Source organism: Trichechus manatus, unplaced genomic scaffold (assembly GCF_000243295.1).
Source record: "Trichechus manatus latirostris isolate Lorelei unplaced genomic scaffold, TriManLat1.0 scaffold00001, whole genome shotgun sequence".
Classification (NCBI taxonomy): Eukaryota; Metazoa; Chordata; class Mammalia; order Sirenia; family Trichechidae; genus Trichechus; species Trichechus manatus.
This window is the reverse complement of record NW_004443937.1, coordinates 31,237,855-31,254,694: the sequence shown is the minus strand read 5'-3', so window position 1 is coordinate 31,254,694 and position 16,840 is coordinate 31,237,855. Positions and strand designations below refer to the sequence as shown.

The 16,840-nt window shown below is 36.4% G+C and overlaps 1 protein-coding gene across 5 annotated transcripts in view; it reads left to right on the top strand.

Moving 5' to 3' along the window:
- The first annotated feature begins 415 nt into the window (after nt 1–415).
- PBRM1 (polybromo 1) overlaps nt 416–16,840 on the top strand; it is an 83,363-nt gene continuing 66,938 nt past the window's right edge. For 4 of the 5 annotated variants that reach the window (XM_023727258.1, XM_023727251.1, XM_023727242.1 and 1 more), the window contains exons 1-5: nt 416–2,003; nt 3,102–3,197; nt 3,830–3,921; nt 12,100–12,313; nt 16,105–16,246. In XM_023727258.1, coding sequence (XP_023583026.1) covers nt 1,948–2,003; nt 3,102–3,197; nt 3,830–3,921; nt 12,100–12,313; nt 16,105–16,246 — 600 coding nt within the window. In that variant the 5' untranslated portion in view covers nt 416–1,947. Of the gene's footprint in view, nt 2,004–3,101; nt 3,198–3,829; nt 3,922–12,099; nt 12,314–16,104; nt 16,247–16,840 lie in introns of those variants that run through there. The other variant, XM_023727261.1, reaches the window with a different exon arrangement.

Sequence of the window (16,840 nt, the reverse complement as noted above, 5' to 3'; positions counted from 1 at the left end):
TTTTTATTGCTGAATTATATTGCATTGTTTCAATGTACTACGTTTTGCGTACCCATTCATTAAGTTGATTGACGTTTGGGTTGTTTCCACTCTATTATGAATAATGCTGCTATGAACATTAGTGTACAAGTTTTAGTGTGGATATCTGTTTTCGGTTCTCTTGAGTATATACCTAGGAGTGGAATTGTTGGGTCATATGGTAACTCTGTATTTAACTTTGTAAGGCACTGCAAAGCTTTTTTCCATAGTGGCTGCACTGTTTTACATTCCCACCAGCATTGTATGAGGATTGCATTTTCTCCACATCCTCACCAACACTTGTTTTCTGTTTGTTTGTTTTAAATCATAGCCATCCTAGTGGTTGTGAAGTGGTATCTTATTATGATTTTAATTTGCATTTTCCTACTGACAGTGATATTGAGCACCTTTTCATGTGCATATTGGTCAGTTGTGTATCTTTGGAGAAATGAATGTTTAAACCCTTGCCCATTTTTAAATTGGGTTATTTGTCTTTTCATTGCTGAGTTGTAAGTTGTAAGTGTATATATTCTGTATTTAGACCCTTATCAGATAATGATTTGCAACTGTTTTCTCTCATTCTGTGGGTTGCCTTTTCATTTTCTTGATAAGTATCTTTGAAGCACAAAAGCTTTTAATTTTGATGAAGTCTAGTTTATTTTTTTCCCTTGTATTTTAAGTGTCAAATCTAAGAAACTATTGACTAATCCAGGATCATGAAGAGTTACACGTATTTTTTTTCTAAGAGTTTTATAACTTTAGCTTTTATATTTAGGTCTTTGATCCATTTTGGGTTAATTTTTTATCTAGTGTGAGTTAGCGGTCCAGTTTCATTCTTCTGCATGGGATCTTCATTTGTCCCAGTGCCACATGTTGAAATGACTCTTCTTTCTCCCACTGGATCGTCTTGGTGCCCTTGTTGAAAATCAGTTGACCTTAGATGTATGGGTTTATTTCTGGATTATCAGTTCTACTCCATTCGTCTATATGTCTAGCCTTATGTCAGAAAAGATTAACTTTTGATCCCTTTTTTATTTAAATATTGCTTTATTTCCTGCATTTAAACTTCATAAATATAAAAAGCATTGTGTATAGTGTAATACCCAATGTAAATTGACTGTCTCATTGCTTTGCATTTCCCTCTTAGAACTTTTGTATTCCTGTAATGAACAGCTGCTTGGAGAAATGTTGTGAATTAATGATATATTAGTGGAGAGTTAGCAGGGGATACTGAGAAAATCTTTTCGGGGCAAAATCATTTTGACTGTCAGAAAGCTGACTCAGATACCCGCAGTTACTGTTGGTGGTTAATGTTAACTTTTATCTTTCCTCTTTTAAGGAACAGTGAAAATCAGGAATGAACTATGAAGTCCTTTGCATTCTTAGTCTTGATAGGACATTTTAACAGTACAATATTAATTGTTGACACAGTTAAGAATTCTACTTTTTTATTTTCTCTAAATTGTAAAGAGAAGTGACATTTTAGATTTTATACGTTAGTGTGCTGTTAGTCTCAGAAAGTACATTAATCCTGAACTTGTTTGCATAGTCTTTAATCTTAGTGTTACATCTTTGCTCCAATTTTTAGTTCAGCATATACAGGCTGAGTTCATTTTATTTTCACCCCCTTCTTCTCTTGTTCACCATTAGATCTTTGTCTGTTCCTTAATGTGAAAGCACTAGGAGGCTCTTTAATTTATATTTGATTAGTGACAACTTTGTGAAGATGTTTTGGAAACGTGTAGAAAGGTGAGAGAGTGCAGCTTTGTGAACATTGTATGGAAGTCTACTCCACATGGAAGGAGCACCATAGAAGGTGCCCAGTGCGTGAGTGAGGGCGTTGTAAACTTTCCATTCTTTCTCTTCCTTTTTTAAGCCAAGTAATCTTTATCTTGACAGGATGCAAATTCAATTAAAAAAATATTTTATATGAAAAAGGCAGAAATTGAACATCATGAAATGGCTAAGTCGAGCCTTAGAATAAGGTAGGTTCAAAAATGTTTAAGATGCTTGTGCCCTTTATTATTTGCCAGATTTTCTAGCTAGTGAAATCAATACAGTAGAAAACAAGATTTGTGTTGCATTTCAAGATTTTATTTACAGTTGATAGTGTTATTCTGAAGAGAGTAGGGTAACCCTTACCCAATCCCTTCATGGCAACTGAAGGTCATTATGTAAAAGCAAACATTTTTTAAATGCTTAACATCACTATATATTTTTATTGCTTTATACAGTTAAGGAGCCCTCGTGATACAGTGGTTAAGAGTTCAACTGCTAACCAAAAAGGTTGGCAGTTCGAATCCACCAGCCGCTCCTTGGAAACCGTATGGGGCAGTTCTACTCTGTCCTGTAGGGTTGCTATGAGTCAGAATCGACTCCATGGCAACAGGTTTTTTTAAATCAAAATTTGAAGGAGTCTTGGTGGCACAGTGATTAAGAGCTCAGCTGCTAACCAAAAGGTCAGCAGTTCAAATCCACCAGCTGCTATTTGGAAACCTGTGGGGCAGCTCTAGCGCTCTGTCTTATAGGGTCGCTATGAGTCAGGAGCCAACTCGATGGCGGTGAATTTGGTTTGGTTTTTTTATACAATTGTACGATTGTATGTGTGTATGTGTAATTATATTTTCCATAAGAGTCTTTAGCCAGGTGTTAAGAGATCTAAAGTCTCATCCTGGCTTTTCCTTGAGCTAGAACTGTGACTTTGAACAAGCCTTAGTTCTGGGATTCTGTTTTCTGCTACACAAAATGGGAGAATTTGTTGGCTACTTTCGAAGCTTTCTCCTGGCCCTGACCCTTGTTTCATCACCAGACCCTCTGAGCACTGCAGTGAACGTAAGCTCTGTGGAGGACAGGCCCTGGTCTGCACTCTCCTGCAGAGTTCTTAGGTCCTGGAGCAGAACCTACTGCATAGTAGGGACTCGGAAATATTTGAGCGTTTAATTTAGAAAAGAAGAAGAAAAATGTTGCCTCCTTGCCTTTGGCCTTTTTTGTTCATCCAACATTCATGACCTTAAATATGTGGGTTTATTTGTGATTTTAGCTGTCAGATTTCTAAGCTTCTTTTTTATCTTATCTCTGTATAGAACTGCATCAAATTTGGCTGCAGCCAGGCTGACGGGTTCTTCGCACGGTAAAGGCAGCCTTAGTGAAGAGAGAAATCCCACTAGCAAGTATTACCGGTGAGATTGAGTGTTCGTGTGTTTGGTCTGAGAGCTGACCTACTCTTATGTGGTTAGGCATCCTAATGTTTGCCTGATGCGTATCTTGAAGTAATATTTGTGGGTTTAGTTGGATTATTACATGAATTTGTTATCACGTGTTTTATTTTAAAAGTTGAGGTGCTATAGTCAGCCTGACCTCATCTCTCAGAAAATGCTTAAACAGAAGCTGTTTGTCAGGCAGTATTTAATGTTGGTTAACCAATAAAATGTGTAGTCAAATATAAATTTTGTGTTAGGAATAGAATTCGTATTCAGTGTAAAATATGAGCATCTTAGGAAAGAATTGCCAATAACTGTGATTGCATCCTTATTTTTCATAAAACAGGGAATAGTGTTGCATTTAAGTAAAAAGCAAATTGCAGTTTGCTTAGGCTAGGCTTTCTATCACTACTCCTCTTTTCTAAGAGGAAAAATCAGCCTTCCCAGCTAAGATTGGTTATGGAGAATATTAAGAAGGACAAAGATAAATTGAGGAAGTGGTTAAATAGAAGCTTTTTTCTTTGATGTGACTGCATTCTTAACAATTCCTAAAGTAACCAAATTACGATCACATCTTTCCCTGTCTTCTAATTGCTTGTTTTTCTTTGTAGTAATAAAAGAGCAGTCCAAGGGGGTCGTTTATCAGCGATTACCATGGCACTTCAGTATGGCTCAGAAAGTGAAGAGGATGCTGCTTTAGCTGGTAGGAATTAGGTTGTGACTAGTTAATACCTTCTCAACTTATCCTGGCTGAGGAAAATTTCAGTGACTTTGATCTAGCTGAGAGTTTCTCAGTGTTTGGAGTATATGCCATTTTGTTGCATTTTGATTGCATTCTTTGGTTGGCGAATTTATCTTAAGCTTATTGCTTTATTTTGTGGTAAAACTTGTAGCTGCGTAAAGAAGTACTCAGAAACCAGTGGTCTGATGACTTAGCAGATCCTGGTTTAAAACCTATAATGATAAATAGTACTGGTGAAACTATCATGAAATCCCAGAGAGAAATTCACATTATGTTAGATTTTCTGATCAGTGGCTTATATTTCTTTCAGTAGGCTGTAATTTTGTGACTAGAGTTTATGATTTAAAGATCGATATAAATTAAAATCAGAGCACTTAAACAAGCTCAGCAAAGGGCATTGGGCACTAAAAATCAGTGTAAAAGAATATGATTTGTTAATAAACAGCAACCTAAAGGACAGCTGTAGAGGTGTATTTGAGTTCCTTGTCTGTTTTTCTCTTAAGTTTCGTATAATATTTTTCATTTTATGGTGGGTGTTTTTATATGTAGAGATAAAATTTATTTTATTAAATTATTCTGGCATGTCTTCTGATTTTATAATCAAATGACAACAGATTTTTCCAGTTGAATCTTATTTTCTATGGATGACTGAATGTTCTGTGGAGATTTCATAATCACTATAGACTACATACTAGAGTATGAATTTATTTTTTTGACACAGTCATCTACACAATTATGTTTTGTACTTAAATCATCCTGGTCCTGGCAAGAATTGAAAGAAAAATTATCTTTTTTGATAGCTTTGTTTTTTACTGATTAAAAGAGTGACACATATGTTTAGGTTTCCGTCTAACATTTGGTTGCATCAGTAACCTTATAGTAGCACAACAAATTGAAGGAAAAGCACACCATTTACAACAGTCCTAAAAGCTATTTGTTGCTTTTCCTCTCATAAGAAATCCGTTTATCACAGAGGGATTCTTATTTACAAACCTCATCTATGAGAAAACAAACTAGGTGACATGAACTTTGTATATGGTAGATCCTTCAGGCCATTACTCTGAACCTGTTTATCCTTAATTTAGTTAAAATTGTAACGTATTTGGAGCCCTGGTGGTGCAGTGTTTAAGAGCTTGGCTGCTAACCGAAAGGTCAGCAGTTGGAATCCACCAGCTCCTCCTTGGAAACCCTACTCTGTCCTTAGAGGGTTGCTATGAGTCAGAATCGACTCGACGGCAACGGGTTCTAACATGTTTGGTTTTCTGCTTCCCACCTTTGGAAAAAGCTTAGGGGCAGATACGGTGAACATAGCAAAGGAGGGATAACATGATGTTGGGGCAACAGGAAAGAGCCCATGGAAAGCAGGCATAAGAATTCAAAAAGTGTCCTGACTTCCTGAGGGGATTTATTAGACAAACCACACCGTGCACCGGAGGCCTTGGGGAGGGGAGGGAGAGAAAGAAGAGCACGCAGTGCACAGTTACTGTCACTACAAGAGCAGAAATGGGATTGGGGATAAAATAAGAAAAACAGATCAAATAAAACATGCCATTTTCCATCCTTCACCACCCCCCCAAAATAAGACAAGAAGGCAGAAAGACACATAAAAAAAGTGGGGAAAATAGAAAGCATAAGGATGAGAGAAACAAGTCCAAATTTTATCTCAGAAATCACTGTTAATAGTATGAATTTAGCCCAATTGGATTTTTTTAAAAATCTGATTATGTTCTGGTTACAAGAGACATGCCTTTAAAAAAAAAAACACACACACACACACAGAGGAAAGTTGAAAAGGATGGAAAAAGATGTATCAGGCAAATAACCAAAGAAACCTAGAGTACCTACACTGACTTCTAATAAAATATATGACTTTCAAACAGAGAAAGGATTGCATAAGATAAGACGGATTCACCTCTTAATGATAAAATGTTTATTTCTTCAGTAAGGTAAATTATAAAACAGCTAAAAATATGTAAAGCAAGCAGATGAAATTTCATGGAGAAATTGAAAACATTCCTTTCAGAGTGGAAGCCCCTCTTTCTCAATTATTGCTAGGTAAGCAGGCAGAAAACCAGGGAAGATGGAGATGATTTGAACATAACTTCTTCACAAGTGTATTAGTTTCCTATTGTTGCTGTAACAAATTACCACAAACTTAGTGGCTTAAAACAACACAGATTTTTTCTTTTACAGTTTTGGAGGTCAGAAGTCTAAAATGAAGGTATCAGCAAACCAGTGTTCTTACTGGAGGCTCTTGGGGAGAATCCATTTTCTTGCCTTTTCTAGCTTCCAGAGGCTGCCTGTCTTCCTTGCCTTGTGGTCTTTCCACCATCTTCAAAGCACAGCACTCCATCTGCAGCATCTGTCATCCCATCTCCTTCCTCCTTTGACCTTCTTGCCTCGCTTTTCTAAGGACCCTTGTGATTACATTTAGTTCTCACCGGGATAATCTCCTGTCTCAACATCCTTAACTTGATCACATCTGCAAAGTCCCTTTTGCCTTGTAAGATAACAGTCACAGGTTCTGTGAATTAGGATGTATATATCTTTGGGGACCATTATCCAGCTTACCCCAATAAGCTAGATATAACAGACATGTGTTGTACAATTGGAGAATACATGTTCTTCTTGGGTTCATATATAACATTTACAAAAGTTGATCATTTACTCAGCCATAACATAAATCTCAACAAGTTTGGAAGATTGGGTATTATACAGAATGTATTTCTGAACACAGTGCAACAAAGATATCAATTAAAATTAAAAATAAAATAAAATTTTAAAACCCGAACATACAGAAATTTAAAAATAAACTCGTGGGTTAAAAGAGAAATTATAATAGAAATTTTTAAATACTTGAAATTGCACGTTAAAAAAATGCTACATGTCCAAATTAGTGGGGTACAGCTACGGTATTTGGAAGGAAATTTATAGATCTGAATGCTTCTATTTAGAAAAGAAGAACAGCTGAAAGTAAATGAACTAAGCATTCAGCATAAGTCAATAATAAGAGTAAAACCAAAGAAATTAGGAAAAAGAAGATAAAGAGCAGAAAAGAAATTCATTGGGTAGAAAGGAAATCTATAATAGAAAGGGTCAATAAAGTTGAGCCATTCTATGAAAAATACTAATATTTAAATAGAAAATCAATGGTAAGATTATCAAAAAAACAGAAGGCACAAATAATATTAGGGGGAAAGGAGGGCCATACAGAGACTAAAAGAGAATGTATAAACATTTTTATGCAAATGAGTTTGAAAATTTAGATGAAATGGACAAATTCCTAAAAAATGATAAATTTCTAAAATTAATTACAGAATAAAAAGATTGATTAGTTCTATAACCTTTAAGGAAATTAAATCATGAGTTAAAAACCTTCCCACATAGAAAACACCAACCTAAACATTCAAGGAACAGAAGTTTATATAAACTCCTCTGCAGGATAGAAAATATGCTCCCGATTCATTCTGTATTTCTAGTATAACCCAGATACCAAAACCAAACATAATATAAGCAAACTGTGTGCAGCAGTGTATATAAAAGATAATAACATAATGACAAACCCAACCAAACCCGTTGCAGTTGAGTCGATTCCAACTGATAGCGACCGTATAGGACAGAGTAGAACTGCCTTACAGGGTTTCCAAGGCTATAGATCTTTACAGAAACGAACTGCCACATCTTTCTCCCACGGAGCGGCTAGTGGATTTGAACCACCAACGTTTTGGTTAGCAGCTGAGCTCTGTAACCACTACGTCACCAGGGCTCCTCATGATGACATGGCTGGATTCATTCTGGGAATACTAGATTGGTTCAACATTAGAAAAAAGTATCATTCACTACAGTAATAGATGAAAGAAGTAAACCATACGATTGGCTCAGTAGATAAATTTGATAAATGCTTTGATTCCCATTTATGGTAAAATGCGTAGCAAATTAGGATTAAAAGGGGGTCTTTCCTGACTTGATAACGGGCATCCCATTTTTTAATGGGTAAATGTTAGCAGCATTCGCTTTACTGTCAGAAACAAAGTAAGAATGCTATTACCTCTTTTGGTCAAAGTACTAGCCAGCATACAGTGATATCAAGGAAGGTATAAGGATCAGAAAAAGAGAAATATGTCTAAGGATTGCAGATGATACATTGTCTTTTGAGTAGTCTACTCAAAGGACTCTACAGATAATATACCCAAAAGACTTGAAAGCAGAGACTCAGACAGATATTTGTACACCAGTCTTCACTGCTGCACTATTCACAATAGCCAAAAGGTGGAAAAAACTTAAATGCACATCAGTGGATGAATGGATAAGCAAAATGTGGTGCATACATACAATGGAATACTACTCAACCAATAAGAGGAATGAAGTCTTGATACATGCTACAATATGGATGGAACTTGAAGACATTATGTTGAGTTAATAAGCCAATCACAAAAGGACAAATATTGTATGATCTCACTTATATAAAAAGACAAGAAAGAACAGGCAAAATGTATAGAGACCAAAGTTTCTTAGTGGTTATGAGGGATGGGAAGGAGGGAGAAAGGGAAGATTATTTACAGAGCACTGAGTTTTGGTTTATGGTGATGAAAAAATCACACTGATTAAGGGTGGGGTGGTACAGACAATTAATTGCTGTCAAGAAGTTTTACACCTGTAAGAAGTTGAACTGGCAAAAGTTGTGTGATAGATATATTTACAACAGTGACCAAAAAAATAAAAATAACAGTAGCTGCCAAGACTGCTTATGTACAACCAAACACCTCATGGGATTTTGTGCCTTGGTTTGGAGGCTTAGGGTCATGGTTTCATGGGACATCCCAGTTAATTGGCCTAATAATGTGTTTAGTGCTCCTGTTCTACCTCCTAGTTCACTGTGTAGTACCTGGGGTCTTAAAAGCTTACAAGTGGCCATCCAAGGCACAACAATTGATCTCTGTTCAGCTGGAGCAATAGAAGAAGGAGAGTCAGGAATAGGAGAAGGATATGGAATGTGTGGCTAATTGCATCCATGAGCAACTGCCTCTTTTGCCATGAGACTAGAAGAACTGGATGGTGCCCGGCTACCATTACTGAACATTTTAATCAAAGATTCTGTAGAAGAATCCTTATCCAAAAGGGGGAAAATGTGGTTCAGAATTTCAAATTCTCATAAACTCTAGGTGTTCTGGAGTCATGGAGGGTAGATGAACCCCTGAAACTATTTCCCTGAGATAATCTGCAGACCTTAAACCAAAAACATCCCCTGAAGTCTTCTTAAAACCAAACAATAGTTTAGCTTAACTAATAAAAAAGGCCTGCCTTGAGCATTATGCTCTTTTAAGAACTATCTATATGGGATCAAATTGAAAGATTAGATAGGAACCTTAGGGGGCAATGAGTTTGTGTTAATAGGGGAGGAGCAACTCAGAAAAGGAGGGTAAGAATGGTTGCACGTTTGAAAAATGTAATCAGTGTCACCGAATTGTACATGCAGAAATCGTTGAATTTGTGTATGTTCTGCTGTGTATATTCTCAATAACAGCAAAAATAAAATAAGTTATATAAAAAAATAATTATCAAGGATTAAAAGGGAAAAAGACTACAGATAAATTATTAGGATTTCTAATAATAATAAAGTACTGAATGTAAAATCACTACAGTTTACAAAAATCCATTTAATACCCGAAATCAGCCACAAAAAGAAAATGTAATTTTTAAAAAGATAGTTTACATCAATATGAATATACAGTAACTGCAATATGTATAATAAATCTAGATAGAAATTACACAGATAAATAATTTTGTAAAATTTATTTTGTAAATAAATTAACAAAAGATATACAAGTTCTTTATGAAAAAGTTTAGAGGTAGCAAAGTCAGAAAAGGCTAGTGTCAAATCCTGTCTTTGTTTCTAGCTCCATAACCTGGCAGCCAAATCCCCTCTCTACCACCGTAGAAGCTAGCTGACCTCGGGCAAGTCATTAACCTCTTTATGCCCGAGTTTTCTCATTTGCAAAAAGATAACATTACCTCTTTTAGGGGGGTGGTATTAGAATTACCCGTGATTGGTATTTGTCAAGCTCTTAACGTATAGCTAAGTGCTTAATAAATGTTTTTCTTACACAGGAGTACGTAGTGATTATGATTGTCCTGATCTAGCAAGAAAAATTTAAATTATGGTCCTTAAACAGTTTAAGAGCAGGGAAATGAGCAATATATTTTATATTTCTAGAAAAACGATTACATGTTTTGGTGCTTTTACGATTAGCTTCTACCTAAAACTTAACTCAGGGATGCTATAGGTCAGTGGGGCAAAGCCATTAAACCAAGTTTGACAGTATCAGCTCAATCTAAATTTATAGTATGCTAAACTGTATGCCACTGCTTTACTTTTGAAATCTGTGAATAGCTATTTGCTCTTTTCTTGGCCAAGAACACATAGCAAGGAGTCTCTGAAAGAAGCTCATTTAAAAAGAGAAACTATTTTGTAACTTTTTAACAACAGTGACTTTTTCTGTCTCTATTTAAGATTCTATTCTATTTCTATATAGTATTTCTCTAGACATGCAATTATATTAAACATTACTAATATCATTTACAATGTAAGAGCCTTTTTTTATTGTGGTAAGTATATATACTACAAAACATTTGCCATTTTAGCATTCTTTACATGTACAGTTCAGTGACATTAGTTATGTTTATCATGTTGTACAACCGTCACTACTGTCCTTTTCCAAAATTTTCCATCACCATTAACAGAAGCTCAGTGTCCCCTCAGCAAGGAACCCTTCTTTCCCCCTCCCTTCTACTTGCCCCTGGTAATCACTCATAAACTTTGGTCTCTGTACATGTGTCTGTCCTAGATATTTCATATAAGTGGGATCATACAATATTTGTCCTTCTGTAATTGACTTACTTCATTCAGCATAATGTTTTCAAGGTTCATCCATGCTGTAGTCTGTATCAAGCCTTCATTTATCTTTATGGCTGAGAGATACTCCATTGTATGTATATACTACATTTTGTTTATCCATTCATCTGATGAAGGACGTTTAGGTTGTTTCCACATTTCGGCTGTTGTGAATAGTGCTGCAATGAAAATTGGTGTACAAGTATCTGTTTGTGTTCATACTTTCAATTCTTTTGGGTATATACATGGGAGTGGTCTTGCTCGGTCATACGGTAATTCTATGTTTAACTTTTTGAGGAACTGCCAGACCATTTTAACATTCCCACCAGCAATGCATGAGAGTTCATTTCTCCACATCCTTGCTAACACTCGTTATTTTCCGTTTTTCTAATAGCCATCCTAGTGAGGATAGAGTGGTATCACATTGTACTTTTGATTTGCATGTCCATAATGACTAATGATGTTGAGCATCATTTCATGTACTTGTTAGCCATTTGCATATCTTCTTTGGAGAAACGTCTGTTCAAGTCGTTTGCCTTTTTTTAATTGGGTTGTTTGTCTTTTTGTTGTTGAGCTGTAGAAGTTCTTTATTAACCCCTTGCCCAGTATATGGTTCCCGAAAATTTTCTGCTTTTGTGTAGGTTGTCTCTTCATTTTGTTAATAAAGTCCTTTGATAAACAATAGTTTTTAGTTTGATGAAGTCCAATTTATCTGTATTATCTTTAGTTTCCCATGCTTTTGGTGTCGTATCTAAGAATCTAGTGCCAGAAACTAGCATTACCCCTATGTTTTCTTCTAAGAGTTTTATGGTTTTTTAGTTGTTACATTGAGGTTGTTGATCCATTTTGAGTTAATTTTTGTGTATAGTGTGAGGTTGTGTCCAGCTTCATTCTTTTGCTTGTGGAAATCCAGTGTCCCAGTACCATTTATGAAAGGGACTGTTCTTTCCCCACTGGATGGACTTAGTACCCTTATCAAAAATCGGTTGACTATAGATGTAGGTTTATTTTTGGACTCTCCATTCTTTTCCATTGATCTTTATGTCTGTCATTATACCAGTACCAGATTGTTTTGACTACTGTAGCTTTATAGTATGTTTTGAAATCGGTGGCTGTTCTTTAATATTATTCTCAAATATGTATAGTTTAATCTGGAAAGTTGTTAAAAGGGCTTTAAAGTATGGATCTTTCATTCTTCCTTTCTTTCTGCCTTTTCGCTCGTAAAAAATATTTTTTTGTCTTTCTAGCTGCACGTTATGAGGAAGGAGAATCGGAAGCAGAGAGCATTACTTCCTTTATGGATGTTTCAAATCCTTTTTATCAGCTTTATGACACAGTTAGGAGCTGTCGGAATAACCAGGGGCAGCTAATAGCTGAACCTTTTTTCCATTTGCCTTCAAAGAAAAAATACCCTGATTATTATCAACAAATTAAAATGCCCATATCACTACAACAGATCAGGTAAGATGTCTCCTACGCTGCTCAGTGTAAATCCGTTTTCTTGTGGTTAAGCCTGCACATACATACCCCTTCCTAAGATGGATAAGGATATTAAAGGTAAAAAGTTTTTCACATAGCTAGGGTATACGTGAATATCACTTCTATATGAAAAGTGAGAAATAAATTTAGTTAAATGTAAATAACATTCTTTGTACTGGAATAGAGTCAAGAGGCATATAAACAAAAGGCGGTTTCAGCTAAGTGTTTGTGTGTCGATTATGGATTTGAAAAGTAATGCAGCTCAGAATTTAACTTGTTTATTCGTCTAATAACTGAGCAAAGTACAAAAATCTATCTGTCTGTACTATTCATTGATATTTAATTATGTATTTAAACTGTGTATCTATAGCTGAACCCCCAGAATAAGCATAGTCAGCTCTTGGAGAATTCATCAGCTGAAACCATACCTGAAGGATAGTTCATCTTGGCTTTCGTTTTCAACTTAGAAAATGATAGTGATTATTGAGTATTCAGTCAGAAAGAATACGTAAATCACTGTTAAAAAAAAAAACCAAACCCATTGTCGTTGAGTCCGTTCTGACTCGTAGCGACCCTGTGGGACAGAGTAGAACTACCCCAAAGGGTTTCCAAGGAGTAGCTGGTGAATTTGAACTGCCAGCCTTTTGGTTAGCAGCCGTAGATGGTAACCACTGTGCCACCAGGGCTCCAAAAAATAGTATCACTAAATATAGTAGGAAATAAGTAATATTAAAATACGGTTGTTTTGTAACTGCCACGGTGTGGGTTATATTTTGCATTATACCCAGATAAGAGTCAAGATACAGGTAAAAATATCTTAACTGAATGTGGTCAGAGTAGGCTGGTATTTACATGGCAGATAACTAACCTGTACAGTAGGAATAAAATCCTTGTACTTGCTGGACTCTTGGAAATAAGGTTGGCTAACAACATATGTTTTATAGTTTTGCATTTGTAACCTCTGCTTTTATCATTTGATCACTAACATTTATTGTGCTTCTGTTTAATTCAGACTTTGGACATCTTGTACACAAGGAGCATATGGAATATCAGTTTATTTGGGCCTCTTAAAGTAACATAGATTTAGAGGTTCCCTTTTAAATAAACAATTTGTGTTTTTGTTGTTTTCTCCTGTTTTTTTTTTTTCCTTCAGGTAGTCTAATTAATTCAGCTCAAAGAATACAGATTGTTCAGCCAATTCATTTCAGTGCCTAAACCTTCCAAGTTGGAGTTTTCTAATATAAACCTTACTTTATTAACAGTAATTCTGCACCTTGTTTGCCTTTTTAAATTTATTATGTCAGGTATGTGGTGCACCGATAGAGGAGAGTGAGGAATAGGGAAGTGGTTGAGGCCTAGCTGGTAGCACTTCAGAGTTCTGAAGAGTCAACTTTTAGGAGGTCTAATCTTACCTTAAAAAAAAAAAAGAGTAAGATCAGACTTCCTAAAAGTTGACCCTTATCTACCTTGGAAACCCTGGTGTTATAGTGGTTAAGAGTTCGGCTGCTAACTGAAAGGTCAGCAGTTCAGATCCGCCAGGATCTTGGAACCCCTATGGGGCTGTTCTACTCTGTCCTGTAGGGTCTCTATGAGTTGGAATCGACTCGATGGCAATGAGTTTGGTTTTTGTTAATCTTACCTTCCTTCTAGGGACATATGCTGAGCCTTGGCTCCAGCCCATGAGTGGTGCTTGACAGGAGCTCACTGTGCCTGGACTACCTTCCACTGTGCTCTGTCTGGGGGCATTGCTGTCCAGTAGAACTTTCTGCAGTGATGGAAATGTTCTGTACCTGCACTGTCTGACATGATGGGCACTAGTCACATGTGACTATTTAGTTCTTGAAATTTGGCGAAGGCGACTGTGGAACTAGATTTTAAATCTTGCTTAATTCTAATTTAAATAGCCATTGTATATTAATTAGTTCAGGTCTAGGAGGATTTTTGACAGAAGACAGTTGAGTGTCCCTAAAAGCAACAAAAATGGAAGATTGGGCAAGAGCTAAATAGTGTGGTTCCACATGCCACTTTCTGTGATAGGGCTTGTCATCCCTGTTTCATTTTCCATTCCGCCCTTCCCTCACCCCATTACTCTTTTTTTTTTAATTGCCTGTTTTTTGTTGTTGTTGAAAATATACACAGCAGAACAAACACCAGTTCAACAACTTCTAAGCGTACAATTCAGTGACATTGATTACATTCCTCAAGTTGTGCACCCATTCTCACCCTGCTTTTTGGAGTACTTTCCCCCACATTAACATAAACTCACTACCCTCTAAGCTTTCTGTCTTACGTTTCGAATTGCTGTTGTCAATTGATCCCATATAGATAGTTCTTTAGAGGAGCACTGTACTCAAGGCAGACCCCACTACCCTTCATTAACATTAGTCTGGTAAATATCTGCAGATTTATTAGTAGTGAATGTTGTCATTTACAAGTTTGAGTTCTCTATCAGTGAATATTTACAAGTTTGGGAATACCCAGCACTTTACCCATGGACTCTGAGGCTGTGAGTAAACTCTGGGTGCTAGCTGTTGAAGCTGGTACTGAGAGCTGGATTTGTACTTTGTAGTTATTTCTGGTTCATTCCAGAGATGTTCTCTAACATTCATATTGCCTTAAGTACTACATGGAACCTGCATATGGTTTTGATAAATTGATAAATTTTAAATAAAACTTTAATGACATGCTAAATGAATGGTGCCATTCCAAGAGAAGTTTAGAATCTCTACATTCATCCTGTGAGGCTTTTTAGGCACATTGTTACTCTTAATACTATTTCTTGTGACTTTGATGGTTAGAAATATATAATGGCATGCAGTGTTAGGGCAAACAGTGACTCTTCACTTTGTAAAAAGTGCAAAGGGCCTTTATGAGAGTTGGTGTAAGTGATAGCAAAAGAGATCTAAATTCTTAAGACTTTTAAGTAAAATAATTAAAAAAAACCTCAGTTGTAAATCATAATTAGTTACAAATGTTTATATTGGAGGAGGAGTAGTGAATGGCCTTTGACGTATCTGCCTCTCATTACTCATCTTAAGACCACCCTTCATTGTCCATATGTATCTCCCCCAGAGGTAAATATATTATCTTAAATGCTTCTTCCTGATGTGCCAGTACTTTCCCTTTTCTTTAACTGTCATGAACTAGAACGGCTCTTATTTTCATAAATGGGTAGGTCATCATGATTCTTCATCGAGGTAGCTTAAAATCTTTCTGACTTTTGTTTCTTCCTAGGGTTCAGAGGGACTGCATGAGGGTTTGTCCTAGTGTATTTGTTTTGTAACTAGCCACGTTACTATATCCTCTTACTACTTATTCCTTCTTTTAGTGTTTTAGTTTATTCTTTTGGATTGTCAGGTAAACTGTCTTATTGCCTATATATAATGCTGCTTTTGCCTCTTCACTTTCATCTTTAAAGTATCACTTCCAGTCCTCTAATCATTATCACTAGTAAAGGTACCAAGGAGCTCTGGTGGTGCAGTGGTTAAGTGTTTGGCCGCTAACCGAAAAGTCGGCAGTTCGAATGCACCAGCCGCTCTGCGGGAGAAAGATGTAGCAATCTGCTTCTGTAAAGATTAAGCCTTGGAAACTCTATGGGACAGTTCTACTCCATCCTGTAGGGTTGCTATGAGTCAGAATTGACTCAACAGCAACGTTGTTTTTTTTTAGTAAAGATACCATCTAGTGCTTGTCAGGATTTTGCACTAGACTTTCAGGAAAGATACCTCATAATGGCTGAGGATATATTCTAGCTATGTGTTTGTCTTTCACAGAACCAAGCTAAAGAACCAAGAATATGAAACCTTAGATCACTTGGAGTGTGATCTGAATTTAATGTTTGAAAATGCCAAACGCTATAATGTTCCCAATTCAGCCATCTACAAGCGAGTTCTGAAGCTGCAGCAAGTCATGCAGGTATGATTTCTTGGTTTTGCTAAGTTTGAAGTATGTGTAATTGAAATAATTTTACACGTTGTGAGTGTAGAACGTGTAAAGATGTGTGATTTTCCCCCAGCAATATGACATCATTCATTTCAACCACAAGTACTGTTGAATTTTTTTTTAGAGTTGTCAGGGCCATGTAGAGCAGAAGTAATACAGTAAAACCTGCGAAAGCTGGAACCTGTGTAAGGCGGAAAACTCAAATACTTTCCACTAATAGAATGATAAAAAAACTGGTAAGAATGTACCCTGTCAAAGGTGGAAAACTTGCGAGACCCAGAAAAACTAGGCAGTTCTGGTGAGTTCCAGCTCGCACAGATTTCACTATAGTTTAGACAGAGTTGGCTTTGTGAGTGGAGGAAGCAGGGATTTGTCCCTAGTGGATAATGTGAGGGTACTTAGGAAAATTTCTCTCCAGTCACATATGATATTCCATCATTAGGTTTTACTCTTTTGGTTGAAGACCTTGTCTCTGTTAAGGTAAAGCTGATCCTAGGCTAAAGGACATTTTAAGGGTAAGTAATCACTGTGTAGTATCCATGAGTTTATCATATGCTTTCTGAGAGC